At 43.8% G+C, this 23,738-nt stretch overlaps 1 protein-coding gene across 1 annotated transcript in view; it reads right to left on the reverse strand.

The window, feature by feature from the left end:
• LOC139367202 (myosin VIIA and Rab interacting protein b) overlaps positions 1-23,738 on the reverse strand; it is a 164,947-nt gene that overhangs the window by 34,278 nt on the left and 106,931 nt on the right. The window contains exon 4 of the mRNA XM_071105370.1: positions 5,665-5,801. Coding sequence (XP_070961471.1) covers positions 5,665-5,801 — 137 coding nt within the window. The remainder of the gene's footprint in view (positions 1-5,664; positions 5,802-23,738) is intronic.

Here is a 23,738-nt window from a genome sequence, read left to right on the forward strand (position 1 = left end):
TGGCACCACCACAAGGAGTCGCTAGAGCATGATGAGCCAAGTAAAGCCCCCCCCAGCCAAACCCTCTCCTGATCCGGACGATGCTGGGCCAATTGTGCGCCGCCCTATGGGACTCCCGGATCGAACCCCAGGCTGTAGTGACGCTGCAACACTGCGTTGCAGTGCCTTGGATCGCTGCACTACTCAAGAGGCCCTTGGTTTATTTTCTGAATTGACTGGAATTGAAATGGAATTGGGACACAGCCGTTGATGTTTACTTAGAAATATATTTTTGGAGCCCACATTGAATACAAAATGTAAAGGAATCCTTGAAGTAATGTAGCCTATCGAAATAATTCCCTTTATAAAACAAACACAACGTTGCGCAATTATTTCATGGTTGGTACATTTTATTGACATAAAGAACTATATAATGTAACTCGATTTGTGAAATCTATCTGATTGTAGCTGTTTGGTTTGAGTTGAAGAGTTTTTGACATCTAGAGGACAAATCTAACTTCTTTAAGAAAGAGCAGATATGATTTGAAAGTAATAGATCACTTTCAGCCCACTTGAAAGTCACAGGTGAATGAAGGTTAGGTTTTACCTCCATTGCCATTTTAAAACGATAGTTCACCCAAATTACAAAAAGGGCGTATTGGTTTCCTTACCCTGTAAGAAGAACAAGATTTGGACACATTTTTTGTCCCCAAAAAATGCACACCTGCTCATTCAAGGGATTTTCTGTATTTTTACTATTTTCTACAATGTAGAATAACAGCGAAGACATCAAAACTACAAAAAAAAAACACATATGGAATCATATAGTAACCAAATAAGTGTTAAGCAAAACACTAGTTTCAACGTCAACAGGCGACTCCGGGATACTGGCCTTCAAGGCAGAAATCCTCTGTCCAGTGTCTGTGTTCTTTTGCCCATCTTAATATTTTCTTCTTATTGGCCAGTCAGATATTGCTTTTTCTTTGCAACTCTGCTTGAAGGCCAGAATCCCGGAGTCACCCCTTCACTGTTGACATTGAGACTGGTGTTTTGCGGGTACTATTTAATGAAGCTGCCAGTTGAGGAATTGTGAGGCGTCTGTTTCTCAAACTAGACACTCTAATGTCCTCTTGCTCAGTTGTGCACTGGGGCCTCCCACTACTCTTTCTATTCTGATTAGAGACAGTTTGTGCTGTTCTGTGAAGGGAGTAGTACACAGCATTGTACGAGATCTTCAGTTTCTTTGCCATTTCTCGCATGGAATAGCATTCATTTCTCAGAACTGGAGTAGACTGACGAGTTTCAGAAGAAAGGTCTTTGTTTCTGGCTATTTTGAGCCTGTAATCGAACCCACAAATGCTGATGCTCCAGATACTCAACCAGTCTAAAGAAGGCCAGTTTTATTGCTTCTTTAATCAGAACAACAGTTTTCAGCTGTGCTAACATAATTGCAAAAGGGTTTTCTAATGATCAATTAGCCTTTAAAATGACAAACTTGGATTAGCTAACACAACGTGCCATTTGAACACAGGAGTGATGGTTGCTGATAAATGTAGATATTCCATTAAAAAAATCAGACATTTCCAGCTACAATAGTCATTTACAATATTAACAATGTCTACACTGTATTTCGGATCAGCTTAGGCTAAGCTGCCTGCCATCCAAGACCTTAACACCAGGCGGTGTCAGAGGAAGGCCCTAAAAATTGTCAAAGACCCCAGTCATAGACGGTTCCCTCTACTACCGCATGGCAAGCGGTACCGGAGTGCCAAGTCTAAAACAAAAAGGCTTCTCAACAGTTTTTACCCACAAGCCATAAGACTCCTGAATAGGTAATCAAATGGCTACCCGGACTATTTGCATTGTGTGCCTCCCCCAACCCCTCTTTTATGCTGCTGCTACTCTCTGTTTATCACATATGCATAGTCACTTTAACTATACATTCATGTACATACTACCTCAATTGGCCCGACCAACCAGCACATTGGCTAACCGGGCTATCTGCATTGTGTCCCGCCACCCACCACCCGCCAAACACTCTTTTACCCTACTGCTACTCTCTGTTATTCAGAGACAGTAGTGGCAGGTAGCCTAGTGGTTAGAGTGTTGGACTTGTAACAGAAAGGTTACAAGATTGAATCCCGAGCTGACAAGGTAAAGAGCTGTCGTTCTGCCCCTGAACAAGGCAGTTAACCCACTGTTCCAAAGCCATCATTGAATATAAGAATTTGTTCTTAACTGACTTGCCTAGTTAAATAAAGGTAAAAAAAGAAGATATATATATATATATATATATCATATATGCATAGTCACTTTAACCATGTCTACATGTACATACTACCTCAATCAGCCCGACTAACTGATGCCTGTATATAGCCTCGCTACTGTATATAGCCTTGCTACTGGTATTTTTCACTGTCTTCTTACTGTTGTTTTTATTTCTTTACATACCTATTGTTCACCTAATACCCTTTTTTAATAAAACATTTCCTAGAAATTGCACTGTTGGTCAGAGCCTGTAAGTAAGCATTTCACTGTAAGGTCTACCTACACCTGTTGTATTTGGTGACATGTGACAAATACACTTTGTTTTGATTTGGAATTTGATGTTCTTTTAAATGGACAGAAAATGTGACCCCGAACTTTTGAATGATACTGTATAAATATATATTTTATTTAAAAAAATCTAGATGGAAAAACGCTTTCAGTGTAAACTTAAATGACTAAAACCAGCTATGAAGTATGTCGAAAAGATCATGGAATAATATTTGAGAACTAACAATCACCAAAAATAAGCTAGGTAGTCCGGGAGGATTTTCCATTCCAAAAACATTACAATTGTTTTGTACTTTTACCCCCTTTTTCTCCCCAATTTCATGATATCCAATTGGTAGTTACAGTCTTGTCCCATCGCTGCAACTCTCCTACGGACTCGGAAGAGGCGAAGGTCGAGAGCCATATGTCCTCTGAAACACAACCCTGCCAAACACAACCCTCCCCTAACCCGGACGACGCTGGGAAAATTGTGCACCGCCTCATGGGTCTCCCGGTCACGGCCAGCTGTAACACAGCCTGGGATCGAACCCAGGTCTGTAGTGATGCCTCAAGCATATTTGTTTTGATATTGTTTGAGCAAAAGACCTAAGCATTAGCCATGGCAAAATGCTAACATTTCTCTACACCAGCAAGATGGGGGCCTAGACTGCTTACTGGGAATTAAAAAATTTGAACAAACTATCCCTTTAACCCCAACACTTCCCCTTGAGAATAATGTGACCTTCATTCCAACATGGCTGGAACATAAATGTGAGGTATTTTGTTATTTGTACCTCCCATGTCTGTCGTACGCGGTGAAAGTGAAATATGTACACGTGTGACCTACAACAAGACTGCTACAGAGCTTCTATGATGGATGTTGTTCTAGGGACGTGTGCGCACGTGTGTGTGCCTTCATGCGTGCATGTCCTAGAGGCCTGTGCTCTCTAGCCTCAGTGTGGCCTGAGGGTAAAGGTCAGACAGAGCTAGCACCACACAGTAAAAAAAAAGACACTTTACTTAATGCTATCTAGGTTTACACAAACAGCACAATGCTACGATAACATTCCCACGGCAGCACGATAACCATTACCGAAACGCATGCATGATAATGTTTTACAGCACAAGCAACATAGCCTTCATGGGGTAGTGTGGCACAATAAACGCTTATGTAAAATAACTTCATAACGTTCACACAACCACGAGAGAACGTTGCCCAATCGTTACTCTAACATCCATGACCATCAGAGACATCAGATCAACATCCAGTCATGATTGATATTTGAGTTGTCAAGAAACATTAATTCGCTGATGGAACGTGATCATTTCAACAAGGTACGGTGAAATGATGCGGAAACAATGTTGACTCAAAGAATTGTGGTCCAGTGGGGTGTGAGGTCAAACAAACAAAATGGCTGCATTCCAGGCTGACTACAATGCAGATCAAATCAAAATGTATTTGTCACATGCGTCGAATACTACAGTGAAATGCTTACTTTCAATCCCTTAACCAACAATGTAGTTTTAAGAAAATACCTAAAAAAAAGTGATAAGAATAACAAATAATTAAGTAGCAGCAGTAAATAACAATAGTGGGTCTATATACAGGGGGTACCGGTACAGAGTCAATGTGTCAATGTGCGGAGACACCGGTGTCGAGGTGATTGAGGTCATTTTTTATTTGACCTTTATTTAACGACGCAAGTCAGTTAAGAACAAATTCTTACTCACAATGACGGCCTACCGGGGAACAATGGGTTAACTGCCTTGTTCAGGGGCAGAATGACAGATTTGTTTACCTTCTCAGGCCGGGGATTCGATCCAACAACCTTTTGGTTACTGGCCCAATGCTCTAACCACTAGGGTTATTAAAGTGGCTATGCATAGATAATAACAGAGAGTAGCAGCAGCGTAGGGGGAGGGGGGTGCAAATAGTCTGTGCAGCTGTTCAGGATTAGCTGTATTAGATGTTCAGGAGTCTTATGGCTTGGGTGTAGAAGCTGTTTAGAAGCCTCTTGGACCTAGACTTGGCGCTCTGGTACCGCTTGCCGTGCGGTAGCAGAGAGAACAGTCTATGATTAGGGTGGCTGGAGTCTTTGACAATGTTTAGGGCCTTCCTCTGACACCGCCTGTTATAGAGGTCCTGGATGGCAGGAAGCTTGGCCCCAGTGATGTACTAGGCCGTACGCACTACCCTCTGTAGTGCCTTGCGGTGGGAGGCCAAGCAGTTGCCATACCAGGCAGTGATGCAACCCTTCAAGATGCTCTCGATGGTGCAGCTGTGAAACCTTTTGAGGATCAAATATTTTCAGTCTCCTGAGGGGTTAGGTTTGTTGTGTTCTCTTCACGACTGTCTTGATGTGCTTGGACATTGCCTTCCAGACCACACTACGCCTGGATAGGTAGTTAACATGAGCTAACCCCATAATGTGACTTAGCAGTCTGATGTCCAACTGTGCGGTCGATGGCGTGGCACACAAACATTGGTTGATGCAATGCAACGGCCACAATGTAGTCGGCCTGAAACATGACCAATGTCATGATATCAGTTGGTTCAGTGAGTCAGTGACTAGCTTACCTATACCATGAATTTGGTTGTCTCTCTCCTGCTTCCTGCTGCTCTGGGAACATTAGTGACTCACACACAGCCCTGTCCTGAAATAAATTCTGTGTGTGTGTGTGTGTGTGTGTGTGTGTGTGTGTGTGTGCGTGTGTGTGTGTGTGTATGTGTGTGACAGTGTGTGTAAACGAGAAGCGTGGGCGTGTATGTCTGTTAGGCAATGGTTCAGTTTCTCTCCACATAAATGTCCACGTGACGTGTGGGACTGAGTGAGTGTGGTTCTTTGACGCAAGACCTTCTGCCCCCTGTAGTTGAGTTACTAACTGAGATCCATGAATGAGACGTCATAGCCAACAGAGAACGTCAGGCACTCATTGAGGAGTGGGCCATACAGAAGAGAGCGATCACATCAAAAACACAACACTAGAGGAATGAAACCTCTGCGTCCCAAATTACACTCTATTCCCTATTTAGTGCACTTCTAGGGCCCTGGTCAAAAGTACTGCACTATATAGGGAAAAGGGTGCCATTTGGGATGCACCCACCGTTCCGTACATGGAAGAGACAAAAGAGAGAGACATTTCCTGTACCTGGTAGATCTGAGTTGCCTCCTCTCTCCACTATGTGATTCCTGTAGAGCGTCTTCAGAACCTTGGCACTGCCGAACCTCTTGAAGCGGCTCTTCAAGTTGTTATAGTACCATTCCAGAGACTGGGTCCTCAATATCCTGGAGAGGAGGAGAAGAAAGAGGGAGAGAGAGAGATAAGGGAGAGAGAGAGAGTCAGTCACAGGTGAAATTAAACATGGCACAGAGTAAAGAGGATGGAGAAAAAAAAGGCACAAAGGAACCGGGGAAAACTTCTAATCGCGGCCGACTCAAACTTTGGCACGGCGTCATGAAATCCATTAAGAAAACGCAACGTTTAATTTGATGCCTTTGTATTACCGTGGCAGAGAGATAACTACAGTTTATCGCTTTCGGGCGACGCTGCGCGTTTCGTGGGAAACACTTTCCCTTGTGAACAGACAAAGTCAGGGAGAGAAAGCTGGCTGTCTTGTTCTCCGTCCATGGGCTGCATCTGAAATGGCACCCTTTTCCCCTACATAGTGCAATAGGGAAACCCATAGTGCTCTGATCAAAACTAGTGCACTATATAGGGAATAGGGTGCCACCTGAGACACAGCCAGCCCCTGGTGTTATGTCACGGAGTCAAGTCAAGCAGTCAACAGTCCCATTCACAGCCCCTCTCCAGCACTTTTATTGGAATAAGTACCTTGTTAACCCGATGATCCAATGCCATTGGAGTGTATTGTGTATGTTTCCGTGTGTATTGACTGTGCATTGAGGGTGTGTGTGTGTCTGTATGTGCATGTGTGTGTATGTGTATGTGTTGTGTGCATGCATGTGTGTTTGGATGCCAAATCATTTTTCACACGGGTTGGTGTATGTGGTGCAAGCTGGTATGTGCTTAAAGGGCGCTAGCTGCTTGTCCAGACCAGACTGCCGTGGTCTGTGTGTTACGTAAGCAGTCATTTATGCTGGAGTGTGTTCTGATTTACAAAACATGAGAAAAGCGCTCGCCTTGCGCCACTGTTGCATCGGATTGCGTGAATCTCTGCCAACTTTGTTTTTAATCTCTCCCAAACCTCCGCCCGCCCTATTTAATTTCACACCAAACCCGTTGTACATACTGTTCACATAATGATGCGCGCACACACACACACACACACACACACACACACACACACACACACACACACACACACACACACACACACACACACACACACACACACACACACACACACACAGTATCCAACAATACAAAGGAGGTCATGTGCAGAAGGACGGGGATTGGCTAATTTTAGACAACAAAAAAAGAAGAGGATATGCTGTATCTATTGGCAATGAATATGAAATATCAAAACATTTGTGTAAAACATTAATTAAAACAAGTGCATAACATTCTAAACAACAGGCTTTCACATTGAGGAGTAAGAATGTTATTCATATGTATCCCTTACGTGTCTATGAAACCCAGATGATGGTTTTGATTGACCAAAACCCATTTTAGTGAGGCTCCCTAGCGCTAAATGACTAACCTAACGATGAGGGGCCAGCTGGATGATAACTCTGGGGCGGCAGGTAGCCTAGTGGTTAGAGCGCTGGGCCAGTAAACAAGAGGTTGCTGGACTGAATCCCCGAACTGACAAGGTAAAACAATCTGTCGTCCTGCCCCTGTGCATAATCTGTTTTGTCATATTATATACACTATCGTTCAAAAGTTTGGGGTCACTTAGAAATGTTCTTGTTTTTGAAAGAAAAGTCAAATTTTTCTCCATTAAAATAACATCAAATTGATCAGAAATACAGTGGACATTGCTAATGTTGTAAATAACTATTGTAGCTGTAAACTGAAGATTTTTTATGGAATATCTACATAAGCGTACAGAGGCCCATTATCCTCAACTGGCAGCTTCATTAAATAGTACCCGCAAAACACCAGTATCAACGTCAACAGTGAAGAGGTGACTCCGGGATGCTGGCCTTCTAGGCAGAGTTCCTCTGTCCAGTGTCTGTGTTCTTTTTCCCATCTTAATCTTTTCTTCTCATTGGCCAGTCTGAGACATGGCTTTTTATTCACAACTCTGCTTGAAGGCCAGTAGTACACAGCGAGGGAGTAGTACACAGCGTTGTACGAGATCTTCAGTTTCTTGGCAATTTCTCGCATGGAATAGCCTTCATTTCTCAGAACAAGAATAGCCAGATAGGTTTCAGAAGAAATGTATTTTGTTACTGACCATTTTGAGCCTGTAATCGAATCCACAAATGCTGAAGCTCCAGATACTCAACTAGTCTAAAGGCCAGTTTAATTGCTTCTTCAGTTTTCAGCTGTGCTAACATAATTGCAAAAGGGTTTTCTAATGATCAATTAGCCTTTTAAAATGATAAACTTGGATTAGCTAACACAGCGTTCCATTGGAACACAGAAGTGATGGTTGTACGCCTATGTAGATATTCCATTTAAAAAATCTGCCATTTCCAGCGACAATAGTAATTTACAACAATAACAATGTCTACACTGTACTTCCGATCAATTTGATGTTATTTTAAATGAACAAAAATATTTCTAAGTGACCCCAAACTGTGGGAGAGAAAGAGATAGAACGTGTGTCTGTGTGTGCCAGGCAGGAGTGAGTGTGTCTCTCTACGCCAACCCGAGACGAACCAGGTACATATAGAGACGGGAGCAATGGGCACGCTGCTAATGGAGGATCCTGAGTGCCCCTGAAGGATGTCGGGTTTTGTAGGCTCTCATCCCTCCATCCCTCCCTCTGTTTTCTGTGTATTTATTATCTATCCTCCTCTCCTGCCAAATGTGGCCGGCTTCCTTAATTCACGCCCGGGGTCATCCATGTAACGGTAATGGCTGCCAAAAGCGAGCGAGAGCGCCCAAATTAAAAGGCCCGGCTGTTTTTTAAATGTACTTATTTTTTAATCCCTGGCTACTTGCTCCTCACTGCCGCCGCACGGTCAAACAGGAAATCAATAAATAAACTAGCAACGGAAGAGAACCAGGGGAGAAATACTAATGACACAAATACTAGTGACACAGAGGTATATTGAACAACAGGAATTGTCCCGTGGGGTGTTTAGTTAAGTGGTAGAGTTAGGCCACACAAAATGACATCAATCTTGCCCACAGCGGAATCGAGTGGTATCCAGGCGGCTACGACGTGAGGCAATTTCACCTCGTTAGGGAAATGTGAACGTGTAATTGTTGATTAAACAGGAGGTTGAGACCTCATTTGTCACATTGCTGTGTGGTGACTTTGGGACTAGAAAAGCCACTGCTATCAGATCCACGCTCATGCATATTTAAGTTCTGAATCAGTGGGCTCAATGTGCAGCAGAGCAGCCCTCCTCTCCCTGCGCCTGTCACTCAAGACAGGTAATGAAACAGACGGGTGAAAATGAATAGTTCAGGTCTGGCATCTGCTCCTTCTCTCCTCCTCCCTGACAGGCTACTTAAACGTCAAGCTATCCACTACACTAACCCTCCAAAAATGAAGTCAGCACAGTAACCCTGTCAAATTAAGTCAGTATATTAACCTCTTCAAATTAAGTCAGTACACTAACCTAACCCTCCTAAATTAAGTCCATACATTAACCGTTTTTGTGAGGAGGAGTATTTTCGGAGAGGGAATTGTTGTGATCTATGGAACATAACATCTTGTGTGTTTATCCGATATGAGGAAGAATCAAAAGTGAGAATTTGGGAAAGTGAAGTGGATAAGGGGAGGAGGTTTCGGTTGGCTGCCCACTGTAGTACAGCAGTTTTGTGCAAATCCATATTCCATAATAAGGATAAGAAATTCCACGTTTCCTGCTCACATGAATAAGGGAGCGGGATTCCTTTGGAGTGTCTCTTCGTCTTTTGGTTTCTTGGTGCAGAATTTGCCTGCATTACTCCCTCCTCACCCCCTTGCCTTGGAGCTTGGGAGGGAAAGGTTCCCCAACCGAAACGTAATATAGTAAACGAAAATACGGGACACTCAAATTAGTATGATACGGTACGTTTGGTATGGTACGTATTCATTTATGGATGTCCTTCACTCATTTCGTATTATACTGTATGTTATGAATTACAATTGGTATGATGTTACATGTTGCAATTCATACATATGTTATGGATTTGCAATACGTATGATATGTTACAAATTCCAATTTGTTGTTATTAACGTTAGTCAGGTGGCTAATTGGCTAACGTTAGCTAGGTTAGGGGCTAGGGGTTTAAGGTTATGGTTAGGGTTAAGTGTTAAATTTAGGGTTAGGAGTTAGGTTAAAGTGTTGAGTTTAGGGGAAGGGTTGTCTAACACGCAAAGTAGTTGCAAAATAGCTCAAACGTAAAGTGGCTGCAAAGTTGCTAAAATGCTAAAGTTGTCCGTGATGAGATTCAAACATTAAACGCCCACCCACCCTCCTTTCGTTTTTGCCTTGAGTAACCTTCTGTCCTATATAACCATACCTAACGTAACATTTTCGTTTACAATGTTACGTCTAGTCTATGAGACCAGGCAGGCATCCCTCCCCCTTCCTCGTCTATCTCGCTCTCTCTTCTCCGATCAATTTGCACATATAAATGCGATTTAAATAAAATATGTATGTGAAGTGCAGAAAAGAAGCCCCTCTGTGGTTCTGCCAAGCTCCCACTTCCCCGGGCAAAAGAAACTATTACCATTATTGACTTTCTGAGGCTTCTAATGAATCAGTGTGCTTTCTGTCAAGGGTGGGTGTGGTGCAGGGAGAGGGGAGGCGAGGGGTGGGGGCTGGGTAAAAACACTGTTTCTTTAACATCAAAGATCAAATAGAATCTCCGATCTGAAACCCTACAGAACATCCCTCTATTTAATGAAAGAAAATGCTGGTGAAAAAAAGCAGGTCTGTGTTTTATGTTTAGTGTCGGAGTTTTGAAGTTTGAGAAGGACATCTTAATGAGTTTCCTGTGAAATGTTTGAACGGTGTTTGTGGGATCTGACCATTTCAATCACAGGATGTGTCAAAACGTCATGGGAAGTTCAAGTTACGTGTCGAAACACGTTCCCCCCCCCTGTCTGTTTAAAAACTAGAAAAAAGTGTGTTTTTGTGTGGGAAAATCTTACAAGAAATGATACACAGACACCCACATTTATTTGCCACTGGGTGGAAATGTAATTCAATAAAACCAATTCCATTTACAGACACAAAAACAAATTAGTCCAGACATCCTTTTAACGTGATTTCAATCATAACTGGACAGCTATAAGCGCGGCACAACAGAAAAGGTGAAAATGGTCAGCATTAGACTATGCATTTCACTAACGAGAGAACATGCAAAACGTCTGATTTATATAAATCCTTATGTAATAATGTTTGGCTCTAAATATACATATCAGAGGTTAGGTCTGAGCCTGGGAGCAGCAGCTATTCATATGAATAAAGTTAAGTGATAAGAATTGTAAATGCTATTATTTAAAAAAATTAAACACAATAATATCATCCTCCCATCTGCCATAATCCCACCCTCCCTCTCGCTCTACTTTGTGTGCGTGTGTGTATATTCAAAGACACAGACAAGAGAGGAGTCCATCACCAACTATTATGAAGCAGTATGAGTTCTCTCAGCATCTCCACTACGTTAAACATTAAAAAAATAAAATTGAATAATTATTGAGTCATTTAGCAGATGCTCTTATCCAGAGTGGCTTTCAGGAGAAATTGGGGTTAGGTGCCTTGCTCAAGATCACATTAACAGATTTTCTTCACCAAGTCAGCTTGGGGATTTGAACCAGCATCCTTTCAGTTATTGGTCCAATGCTCTTAACCATTAGGCTACCTGCCGTCACTAGGTTACCTGTCTGAACGGGAAACCTCAGACACTGACAGACGACCGATAGCTCAACCTCATCCCTAAGAAAGGCATGCGTGCTAAGCCATCACAAGCAGTGGCATGGTCTACTTTAAGGGCCATCATATTAGACCCAGATTTTCTTGTGGCCCTCAATGTAAAGAAAACGTTTCTGGCCACAGATCTGTAGGAGGTCCGGATCGACAAAGTCCACCATGAGAAATATTGCAAACCCTAATCCCCAGAATAGGAATCCCACAACAGACCCAGACAGGGATCAGCACATCATCCTTTCCCCTGAGAAAGGGATACTATCTTGGGCCATCACAGCGGGTGAAGTGGCCTGGCCCTGCTGGTTCACAATAAGAGGTGAACACTTGAAATATCCTTTAATCCAGCGAGCGTGTTCAGTGCAGAGCCCTAACAGGAGAGGCAGGTGAAGAGGTAGATGACAGCAGGCAGACTGAAACAGCACTAAGCCCCTCTAGAAGCTGACCTCCGAGTGTGTGTGTGTAAATATGCGCACGCACACACCCACCCACACATCCCCTGGCCGATTTAGAGGGTCCAGGGTGTTCTGTCTTGCTCATTTAACTCACTTGTGTCTTAAAAAGTCTAAATATAGGAACAGCACATCCTCACTTCTGCTCAGGCACCGCTAGGCAATTCTCTCACTCACCCGAACGCTCATCTTCTCTCTCTCCTTCCTCCCCCCCCCCCCATTCTCCCCCCTCTCCATTGACCCCCTAGCACTGCAACTGGCCATGGCAGCAGCTGAGCGAGCCCTCCCAAATGGCATCCTATTCCCTATATAGTGCACTACTTTTGACCAGTGCCCATATCAGTGCGCGATGGTTCCCCGGCCCATCGTCACTTCCTGTTCAATGCGGAATGAGGGAGAGCTTGGTTTTGTTCTTTTGAAGAGGGTGTTTTTTTGAAAGTGTATTGGAACGTTTTTTAGTAGCTAGCTAACTGTTTAGTTTGGATCCCGCGACGCAGTTGGCATCCGTTGCTGGGACTTCTAGTCTCTGTTCAGTGATCCTGCCGACCAAAGCCGGGCCTCAGAAGCTATTTGGCGTAGCAGTTAGCCTAGCTGCTAGCTAGCTGCCCATCAAGCTAGTGGGATTTTCTTGAGGGCTTGAAACGCAGCCCGCGACATGGTAGTCATTGTGGCTGGGACCACGGATTGTCTCTGGTTTGTGGCTGTCTAGATCCCTGCTGTTTGTTGTTTTCAATCTTCCCTGTGACCTACCCCGTCTGGAACTGTGAGGAGAAACAGCGTAACCTACGTTGCTAGCTACCAAATCAAATCAAATTTTATTTGTCACATACACATGGTTAGCAGATGTTAATGCGAGTGTAGCGAAATGCTTGTGCTTCTAGTTCCGACAATGCAGTAATAACCAACGAGTAATCTAAGCTAAAAATTCCACAACAACTACCTTATACACACACAAGTGTAAAGTGATGAAGAATATGTACATAAAAATATATGAATGAGTGATGGTACAGAACGGCATAGGCAAGATGCAGTAGATGGTATAGAGTACAGTATATACATATGAGATGCGTAATGTAGGGTATGTAAACATTATATGAAGTGGCATTGTTTAAAGTGGCTAGTGATACATTTTTACATCCATTTTTCCATTATTAAAGTTGCTGGAGTTGAGTCAGTGTGTTGGCAGCAGCCACTCAATGTTAGTGCTTAACAGTCTGATGGCCTTGAGATAGAAGCTGTTTTTCAGTCTCTCGGTCCCTGCTTTGACGCACCTGTATTGACCTCACCTTCTAGATGATAGCGGGGTGAATAGTTGTTGTCCTTGATGATCTTTATGGCCTTCCTGTGACATCGGCGATGCTGCGCCTTCTTCACCACTCTGTCTGTGTGGGTGGACCAATTCAGTTTGTCCATGATGTGTACACCGAGGAACTTAAAACTTACTACCCTCTCCACTACTGTCCCGTCGATGTGGATAGGGGGGTGCTCCCTCTGCTGTTTCCTGAAGTCCACGATCATCTCCTTTGTTTTGTTGATGTTGAGTGTGAGGTTATTTTCCTGACACCACACTCCGAGGGCCCTCACCTCCTCCCTATAGGCCGCCTCGTCGTTGTTGGTAATCAAGCCTACCACTGTAGTGTCGTCTGCAAAGTTGATGATTGAGTTGGAGGCGTGCATGGCCACGCAGTCGTGGGTGAACAGGGAGTACAGGAGAGGGCTCAGAACGCACCCTTGTGGGGCCCCAGTGTTGAGGATCAGCGGGGTGGAGATGTTACCTACCCTCACCACTTGGGGGCGGCCCGTCAGGAAGTCCAGTACCCAGTTGCACAGGGCGGAGTCGAGACCCAGGAACAATGGTGGCCCTCTTGAAGCATGTGGGAACAGCAGACTGGGATAAGGATTGATTGAATATGTCCGTAAACACACCAGCCAGCTGGTCTCCGCATGCTCTAAGGACACAACTGGGGATGCCGTCTGGGCCTGCAGCCTTGCATGTTTTAATCATGTCGACTGTAGTGAAGGAGAGTCCACAGGTTTTGGTAGTGGGCAGTGTCAGTGGCACTGTATACCATGACCAAAGACCAAAGCCGGTGGGAGTACCAAATACTGGTGGATTCAACAAATAAAACAATAGACGACCTGACTAGAGAGGTCCAGGACCTGAAGAACAGTTTGCAGTTCTCGCTGGGTCAGCTCGATGAGTTGAAACAGGAAAACGGCAAGATGACATCAATCTGTAAGTCATTGAGAGAGGACATCAGTTCTGTGTGTGAATCCATAAAAACAATGACAGAGAAATCAGATTATCGAGGGACAATCAAGGCGGAACAACATGGCTGTGGACACAATTCCAGAATCTCTACATGAGACCTGGAACGAAGTCTGAGGACAAAGTGAGGGAAATGATCTCTGAGAAATTGAAAATGGACCACAGGAAGATTGAGGTGGAGAGCGCCCACAGGACTGGAAAACCCACCACCGGCACAGGTGACAGGCCCAGGCTGATAGTGGTAAAGTTCCTGAGGTTCAAGGACAAGGTAGGTGAGCCAAGAACATGAGAGGAACATATATCTTCCTCAATGAGGACTATCCTGAAGCTGTGTGCCAGAAGAGGAAATAACTTATCCCAGTCATGAAAGTAAAGTAAAGTTAGTGTGGGAGAGGTGGAAAAACGATTGTTATCGATCAATAATTACAAACTTCCTGGCATTGACAACTTAGATGGTAGTTGACTCTATAGCCACTCCTATCTGTCATATCTTTAATCTGAGCTGAGGAAAGTCTGTCTTTTAATAAACTATTGGAAAAAATGGTGTTTGACCAAACACAATGTTATTTCTCTGTAAACAAATTAACAACAGACATTCAGCATACTTATAAAGAAGGGCACTCAACATGGACTGGACTGACACAAATTACTAATGATTGGTTGAAAGAAATTGATAATAAAAATATGATGGGAGCTGTACTGTTAGATTTCACTGCAGCCTTTGATATTATTGACCATAACCTGTTGTTGAAAAAACTTGTGTGCTATGGCTTTTCAACCTCTGGCATTTCGTGGATTCAGAGCTATCTATATAATAGAACTCAAAAGATTTTCTTTAATAGAAGTTTCTCTAATGTCAAACATGTAACGTGTGGGGTACCGCAGAGCAGCTCTGTAGGTCCTCTACTCTTTTCTATTTTTACCACTGGCATTAAACAAAGCATGTGTGTCCATGTATGCTGATGATTCAACCATATACACATCAGCAACCACAGCTAATGAAGTCACTAAAACCCTTAACAAAGAGTTGCAGTCTGTTTTGGAATGGATGGCCAGTAATAAACTGGTCCTGAACATCTCTAAAACTAAGAGCATTGTATTTGGTACAACTCTTCCTTAAATTCTAGACCTCAGATGAATCTGGTAATGAATGGTGAGGCTGTTGAACAAGTTAAGGAGACTAAATTACTTGGTGTTACCTTAGATTGTAAACTGTCATGGTCAAAACATATAGATTCAATAGTTGTAAAGATGGGGAGAGGTCTGTCCGTAATAAAGAGATTATTTGACACCACACTCCAAAAAGCAAGTTCTGCAGGCTCTAGTTTTGTCTTATCTTGATTGTTGTCGAGTTGTGTGGTCGAGTGCTGCATCTCTTTGTAGATACTATGCACGCCATTCTCTCTTGGCTAAGAGTTGGAGAGAGACTGACTGCATCACTTCTTCTTTTTATAAGAAATGTTGATGTGTTGAGAATCCCAAATTGTTTGCATAGTCAACTTACACACAGCTCTGACACATACTTACCCCACCAGACGTGCCCCAAGGGGTATTTTCATAGTCACACAATTCAAGAAAGGGTACAATATTATACAGAGCCATTATTAAGTGGAACTCCGTTCCATCTCATATTGCTCAAATAAACAGCAAACCTGGTTTAAAAAAGCAACACCTCACGGCACAACGCCTCGCCCCTATTTGACCTAGATAGTTTGTCTGTATGTATGAAATATGTAGGCTACGTGTGCCTTACAAAAAAATGTTTTTATGTAGTTCTGTCCTTGAGCTGTTCTTATCTATTAATCTTCTGTATTGTGTCATGTTTCATGTTTTGTGTGGACAGTAGCTGCTGATTCAGCAAAAGCTAATGGGGATCCTAATAAAATTCCAATACCAATTAGGTTGGCATTTTTTTATTTATATATTTGGGACACATCCCAGGACAGACTGTTTATATTGGGCCCAATCGGAACCTAAATCCATGCAGGTAATATGTATTGAGAGAGCAATTGGATATGAGATTAAAAAAAAGAGAATGGGAATAAAGAAGTCAAAAGCCTCCTTTCAAAGTATCCATCACAGTTGGTCTGGGAGAGGCTGCACATGGTGTGAGATTGTGAGAGCGGTGAGTGTGCGTGTGTACATGTGAAGCGAGCATCTGTTGAAGCGAGCATCTGTTGAAGCAAGCGGTGCAGAACAGCTACAAGGGGACAAAATCGTGAGAAGTTATATGGCAGTAATCTTTTCCGTTGTCCGAGTCTCTTCCCATTAATTCAGTATGTGGCTAATGATAGCCACGGGTAACGCTATCCTTGTTTAGAGCAATGACATCTATTGAGGCGAGCACAGCAGCAGCTGAAGACACAGGTGTCTGAGGAAGAAAACAAATCAATGGCCACTCCAAGCACATTTATAAAAGAACTAGCATGACCATGCTAATAATACAACATTCTAGTCAATCATTAAGTGGGAGTAGGTCAAAATAAATGGAAAAAACTATCCACCAAATCTATTCATTTTTAAAATGTTGACTACTTCTCCTTGTCAATGTCATACATCCTATGGGAAAATAATGTTCTTGTATTCAAACATATAATGTCGGCCCCTGGGTCGTTTGTTTCGCCCGGGCAAGAAAAGGTTGAAGACCCCTGCATACCTGTCTCTGACCTTGCATTGTACCAGTGGTGCAATGTAGCTCAGAGTTAGAAGGCTATTGCTGTGTTAGAAAATGGCCATCCTCTTACTGAAACCTAACACCTTAGCCGGAAAATGTAACTGGCTGAAAATGAAAGGATTTGAGATGACATAAATGCCAGGCTAAAAAGGCTTCAGATTCCTCGAGAAGGAGATCCATGCCGTGTGGAAATCCCCATAAGAACAACCCAGTCACAAGCCCAATGCTTTGACGCAATGTCACCTTGCTTGTTTCATATATGGCACACCTAAAGGTTCTATATGGAACCCACAAGCTCAGGTGCTTGTGGAGGCCAGGTCATTTGATGCAACACTCCATCACTCTCCTTCTTGGTCAAATAGCCCTTACACAGCCTGGATGTGTGTTGGGTCATTGTCCTGTTGAAAAACAAATGATAGTCCAACTAAGCACAAACCAGAATGGATGGCGTATCGCCTCAGAATGCTGTGATAGCCATGCTGATTAAGTGTGTCTTGAATTCTAAATAAATCACTGACAGTGTCACCAGCAAAGCACCCCCACACCATCCCACCTCCTCCTCCATGCTTCACAGTGGGAAACACACATGCGGAGATCATCCGTTCACTTACTCTGCGTCTCAAAGACACGGCGGTTGCAACAGAATAAAGGACAGATTTCCACCGGTCTAATGTTCATTGCTCGTGTTTCTTGGCCAAAGAAAGTCTCTTCTTCTTATTGGTGTCCTTCAGTAGTGGTTTCTTGGCAGCAACTCAACCATGAAGGCTTGATTCAGGCAGTCTCCTCTGAACAGTTGATGTTGAGATGTGTGAAGCATTTATATGGGCTGCAATTTCTGAGGCTGGTAACTAATGAACTCATCCTCTGCAGCAGAGGTAACTCTGGGTCTTCCTTTCCTGTGGTGGTCCTCACGTGATCCAGTTTCATCATAGCGCTTGATGGTTTTTGCAACTGCACTTGAAGAAACTTTCAAAGTTCTTGACATGTTCCCGGATTGACTGACCTTCATGTCTTAATGTAATAATGGAATGTCTTTTCTCTTTGCTTATTTGAGACGTTCTTGCCATAATATGGACTTGGTCTTTTTTCCAAATAGGGTTATCTTCTGTCTACCACCCCTAACTTGTATACCACCCCTGATTGACAACTGATTGGCTCAACTGCATTAAGAACAAAATAAATTCCAAAAATGTACTTTTAACAAGGCACACCTGTTAATTGAAATGCATTCCAGGTGACTAACTCATGAAGCTGGTTGAGAGAATGCAAAGAGTGTTCAAAGCTGTCATCAAGGCAAAGGGTGGCTACTTTGAAGGATCTCAAATATAAAATAGATTTGGATATGTTTAACACTTTTTTGGTTACTACATGATTCCATGTGTCATTTCATAGCTTTGATGTCTTCACTATTATTCTACAATGTAGAAAATAGTAAAAATTAAGAAAAACCCTTGAATGAGTGGGTGTGTACAAAATGTTGACTGGTACTGTATATGTTGGGGTCAATGGAGGGTGGATAAAGTTAATGGAAAGTTAATGAGTGGGGAAGGGGGAGTTCAGAAAGTTTACATTCTGTCAAAACATGGTATTGCTAAATCTTATGGCTCCTAAGGAGGCAGGCAACTGGCAACAGTCTGGTTTCAGTCACTGATAAGGTAGGACAGCCGTGGATTAGGGAGGAGTAGGGAATTCGGCCCGAGGTCAGGTCAGATGAAGTGAGAAGGAACAGTCCTATCCCACACACATATACAGTACATCCACACCCATGAAGGTTCTGCCATGAGGCAGGGCCATGACCACACCAGTGAGAGGAACCAATTAAGTTCCTGACTAGCAACAGCAATGTACTGGCTGTCTAGATGTGCAAGGAGTTGACTCCGCTTAGTAGGAGGGTATAAATATGTGCTTGTGTAAACATGTCTTTGTAGCCGTATGACCCAGTGGCTGAATAAACTTGGTTTGAGCTTTTTCCAGTTGTCCGTGAGTCTTTGTTCAGAACCTATCTGTTTGTTCAGAACCTATGAGTATGTAGGACATACAGTCGGGAACAGCATATACCTACCGCGTAGACACGTAATGACACCTGCAGAGAGGGTAAAACATTCAGGGATAGAGAAAGTGTAGATACCATTGGAGCAAAACTGTGAGAGCGAGAAAGAGAGAAAGAGAGAGAGGTGGGTAGGAAAAAGAGAGCGAGATGGAGAATTGAGATTGTCTATCTATATTACAGAGAGAGGTCATGGCGACAATATCACACACCCAGACAGTCTTCTATTTATTCCAGACTCCTATTTATAGAAGCCTCTTTTCCCTGCCACCATAATTCCCAGTGTGTGTAATCCTTGAGGATCGATGTTCAAATGGAGAGAGAGAGAGAGTGTCCGTGCGGCCGCAGCAGTCAGCTATCTTTCATCTCCTGGGCTGCAGTTCCTTCAAGTGTTCTCTCTCTGCCCTGGCTCACTCCGCGGGTAACAAACCATTTCTATTTGCCCTTTGAAGGCAAGTCTTTGCCTGATAAGCCAGCCGACCAGCCAGCCGGCCAGCCAGCCGGCCAGCCAGCCGACCAGCCAGCCGACCTGTCGGGCCAAAAGCGGTTTCTCCCCAGAAAGGGAATATCTAGGGTAGTTATGCTGGATGGGAGGTGGCCCCAGAAATGAAGGGTGAATCAACCTCTATCAAAGCATCCAAACACGGTCTTTTAGCTACTACTAACAGGCTAAACTTTTAAACTCTGAAATATGGCATATCAATTGGCAGCACCACATCACCGTTTAAAAGGCCCTAAAACGAGACAAAGATCAACTGTGAGAGAGCAGAGGCTGTCAAATCAAACAGAGATGACACTGAGGAAGTGGAGCGCTGCTTCCTGAACCCCAAGGGCATGATGGGGAACTGTCAGTGAACTTCCTGTGAGGCTTCCTGTGTCACATAGTGGAAACGCTCTTCAAAACAACTGTGGGGTGTCAGGGACGCTCTCTTGCAGTTTGAAAACGCTGCTGATTTGAGTCCTATAGTGTTTTTTTTTATTTTTAAAGGGCAGTAAAATTCCACCCTCATTTATCAAACCCACGACCATCAGGGTTGTAACGTGTGAATGCTGCCGGTAGTGTAATATGGAAAAGTGTGTGTGTGTGTGTGTGTGTGTGTGTATGTGTGTGCGTGCATGCACATGAGTGTGTGTGTGCACGTCTCCCATCAGAATAATTCTTCCACGCTTGTCACCCTAAGGCCACATTCTCCAGTCACTTCAGTGCATTTTACATCAGGCTGCCTTGCCAAAAACGGGGCCATAAACTCAGGCATCACTGCAGCCCGGCCAATTAACAAACCAATGAATGGCCCCTTCTCCCAAACAAGCCCCTAGCCTCCCGAGCCCCTAGGGGTCAGTTTCCTCCAAGTTACAGACACAATGCAAGCCACAAGACAAAACACTTCAGCGGCCATCTCTCTCTCTCTCTCTCTAACTATCTTCCTCCTCCCTGTGAATGATCCCAAACCACAAAACAAAGTTCTCTGGAGATCTGTATAATATATCTGCAGTATATGAATAGGGAATTATCTGCAGTATATGAATATGCAAAAAAAGAAGGAATATTAATTTATACAACATGGACAGTGAATTCAAGCTCCAATGTTCTCTGTAGGTATGTCCCAAAATGGCACCCTATTCCTATGTCGTTTTACTACTTTTTGGGTAGTAGTGCACTATACAGGGGATAGGGTGTCATTTGGGATGCGAACTGTGTCCGATAAAGACATACAACAAGCTCATTCCATTTCCTGTCCGGCTCTAACTCGTCCATAAGACAGCAGTCAGTCAGAGAGACCTAACACATCAGTCTGTCTGCTTTGGCCCATGTCCTGAGCTGTGCTGACAAGCCAGAAACGCAGCACACTTCAGCATGCCACTAGTGTGTGTGTGTGTGTGTGTCCCTCGGGCAGTGTGTGGTAGCGCCCCAAATGACACCCTATTCCCTATATAGTGCACTACTTTTGACCAGGGCCCCTAGTGTACTATGTAGGGAATAGGGTGCAATTTGGTAACTAACCTACCTGTCAGGCCAGAGAGTCAGTCTGGTTTATTCACTACTCACTCAGCTCAACAGACGGAGAGACTGGGAGAGACAGACCAGGATGGATCAGTGACTACACGAGACAAGCTGTAGATATCACACATATTAACAACTCACTTTCCCTGTTACTCTCTCTCTCTCTCTCTCTCTACATCTGTGCAAATAGAACAGTGTTACATATTTGGTTGAATCTCCAGGAGAACATTAGGAAGTCCCGGTTGACATCACGTGCGCATCCTCCCCTTCTGTTGCTCTTTCTCTGCAAAGAGAGTCATTATGAGAGGACTACCCGTGTTTGATTGACATTGAATCCCAATTCATGTCTCAATAGACATCACATGCATGTAAGTTTATATAGCTGTTTCGTACGCTGCCTCAAAGGCCTCTCAGCCCTGAGGTCAAAGGCCTCTCTCTCTCTCTCTCTCTCTCTCTCTCTCTCTCTCTCTCTCTCTCTCTCTCTCTCTCTCTCTCTCTCTCTCTCTCTCTCTCTCTCTCTCTCTCTCTCTCTCTCTCTCTCTCTCTCTCTCTCTCTCTCTCTCTCTCTCTCTCTCTCTCTCTCTCTCTCTCTCTCTCTCTCTCTCTCTCTCTCTCATTACATAGGCAGCTATTTTCAAACCAGAGGTGCATTCAACAAGGTAAATAGTTTGCGAGCGGTAGCTAACAGAAGCTTACGAATTCCATTTGTTTTGTGATTACGCTCTCCGCAGCCGATGTGAGTAAGACCTTTAAACAGGTCAACATTCACAGATTACCAGGACGTGTACTCCGAGCATGTGCTGACCAAATGGCAAGTGTCTTCACTGACATTTTTAACCTCTCCCTGACCAAGTCTGTAATACCAACATTTTTTAAGCAGACCATCATAGTCCCTGTGCCCAAGAACACGAAGGTAACGTACTTAAATGACTACCGACCCGTAGCACTCACGTCTGTAGCCATGAAGTGCTTTGAAAGCCTGGTCATTGCTCACATCAACACCATTATCACAGAAACACTAGACCCACTCCGATGTGCATACCGCCCCAACAGATCCACAGGTGCAATCTCTATTGCACTCCACACTGCCCTTCCCCACCTGGACAAAAGGAACACCTATGTGAGAATGCTATTCATTGACTACAGCTCAGCGTTCAACGCCATAGTGCCCTCAAAGCTCATCACTAAACTAAGGACCCTGGGACTAAACACCTCCCTCTGCAACTGGATCCTAGACTTCCTGACGGGCGCCCCCAGGTGGTAAAGGTAGGTAACAACACATCTGCCACATTGATCCTCAACACGGGGGCCCCTCAAGGGTGCGTGCTCAGTCCCCTCCTGTAATCCCTGTGCATGGCCAGGCACGACTCCAACATCATCATTAAGTTTGTCGATGAGTGGTAGGCCTGATCCCCAACAACAACGAGACAGCATATAGGGAGGAGGTCAGAGAGTGCACAACAAAACCTATTCCCCCTTAGGAGACTGAAAAGATTTGGCATGGGTCCTCAGATCTACAAAAGGTTCTACCACTGCACCATCGAGAGCATCCTGACGGGTTAAATCACTGCCTGGTATGGCAACTGCTTGGCTTCCGACTGCAAGACACTACAGAGTGTAGTGCGTATGGCCCAGTACATCACTGAAGCCAAACTTCCTGCCATCCAAGACCTCTATACCAGGCGGTGTCAGAGGAAGGCCCTAAAAATTGTCAGACTTCAGCCACCCTAGTCATAGACTATTCTCTCTGCTACCGCACAGCAAGCGGTACCAGAGCTCCAATTATACAGTAGGTCCAAGATGCTTCTAAACATTCTATCCCCAAGCCATAAGACTACTGAACATCTAATCAAATGCTACCCAGACTACTTGCATTGCCCCCCCCCCCCCCCCCTTTACGCTGCTGCTACTCTGTTATTATCTATGTACAAGTCACTTTAATAACACTACCCACATGTATATATTACCTCAATTACCTCGACTAACCGGTGCCCCGCACTTTGACTCTGTACCAGTACCCCCTGTATATAGCCTCCCTATTTTACTGCTGCTCTTTAACTATGTTACTTTTGTTTATCATTTTTTTAGGTCATTTTCTTAAAACTGCATTGTTGGTTAAGGGCTTGTAAGGAAGCATTTCACTGTGAAGTCTACACCTGTTGCATTCGGCGCATGTGACAAATACAATTTGATTTGATTTAACATTCGCCAACATAGCCAACAGTCTGAGATGGTAGTGCTGAAGTGCATTTCCTACGGTTGCGTTCTTAGAGGCAAAGAGTAAACACGTAGTTTAATCCTGTTAGAAATCGTGACAGATTAAGAAAACGCAGGGCTAAAATAAGGATGTTTGGGAGGAGGATTGTGGTAAAGTGAGATATGGAGACTAGTTTGTGTGGGTGGGAATGCGTCGGCTCTGTTCTGTGTTTAGTCTGCTTGCGAATGAAACAAATAAATCAACGGAGGGTCCTCGTGGCACGAGGCTTGCTCTCTGATCATTACAATACTAATTGAACAATCGTTCGAAAAAATGGAGGGATACGTCTGGGAAGCCACGCTGATCAAGGTACTGTCGTTAAAAAGCATGTACTTAGCAGATTTCCTATAAACACTTCTGATGTCAAATGTAAATTGAAAATCAATAGGACAAAGCAGTGCAAAATTACTTATTCTAACATGTTAAATCAAAACTGATACACTGCATCAACACCATGATGTGACACTGTCTGAATTATGGCATTAGAGAACCTCATTATGCCTTCGGTGTGCATGACTTATTGC

The sequence above is a fragment of the Oncorhynchus clarkii genome, chromosome 15 (assembly GCF_045791955.1).
Source record: "Oncorhynchus clarkii lewisi isolate Uvic-CL-2024 chromosome 15, UVic_Ocla_1.0, whole genome shotgun sequence".
Lineage (NCBI taxonomy): Eukaryota > Metazoa > Chordata > Actinopteri > Salmoniformes > Salmonidae > Oncorhynchus > Oncorhynchus clarkii.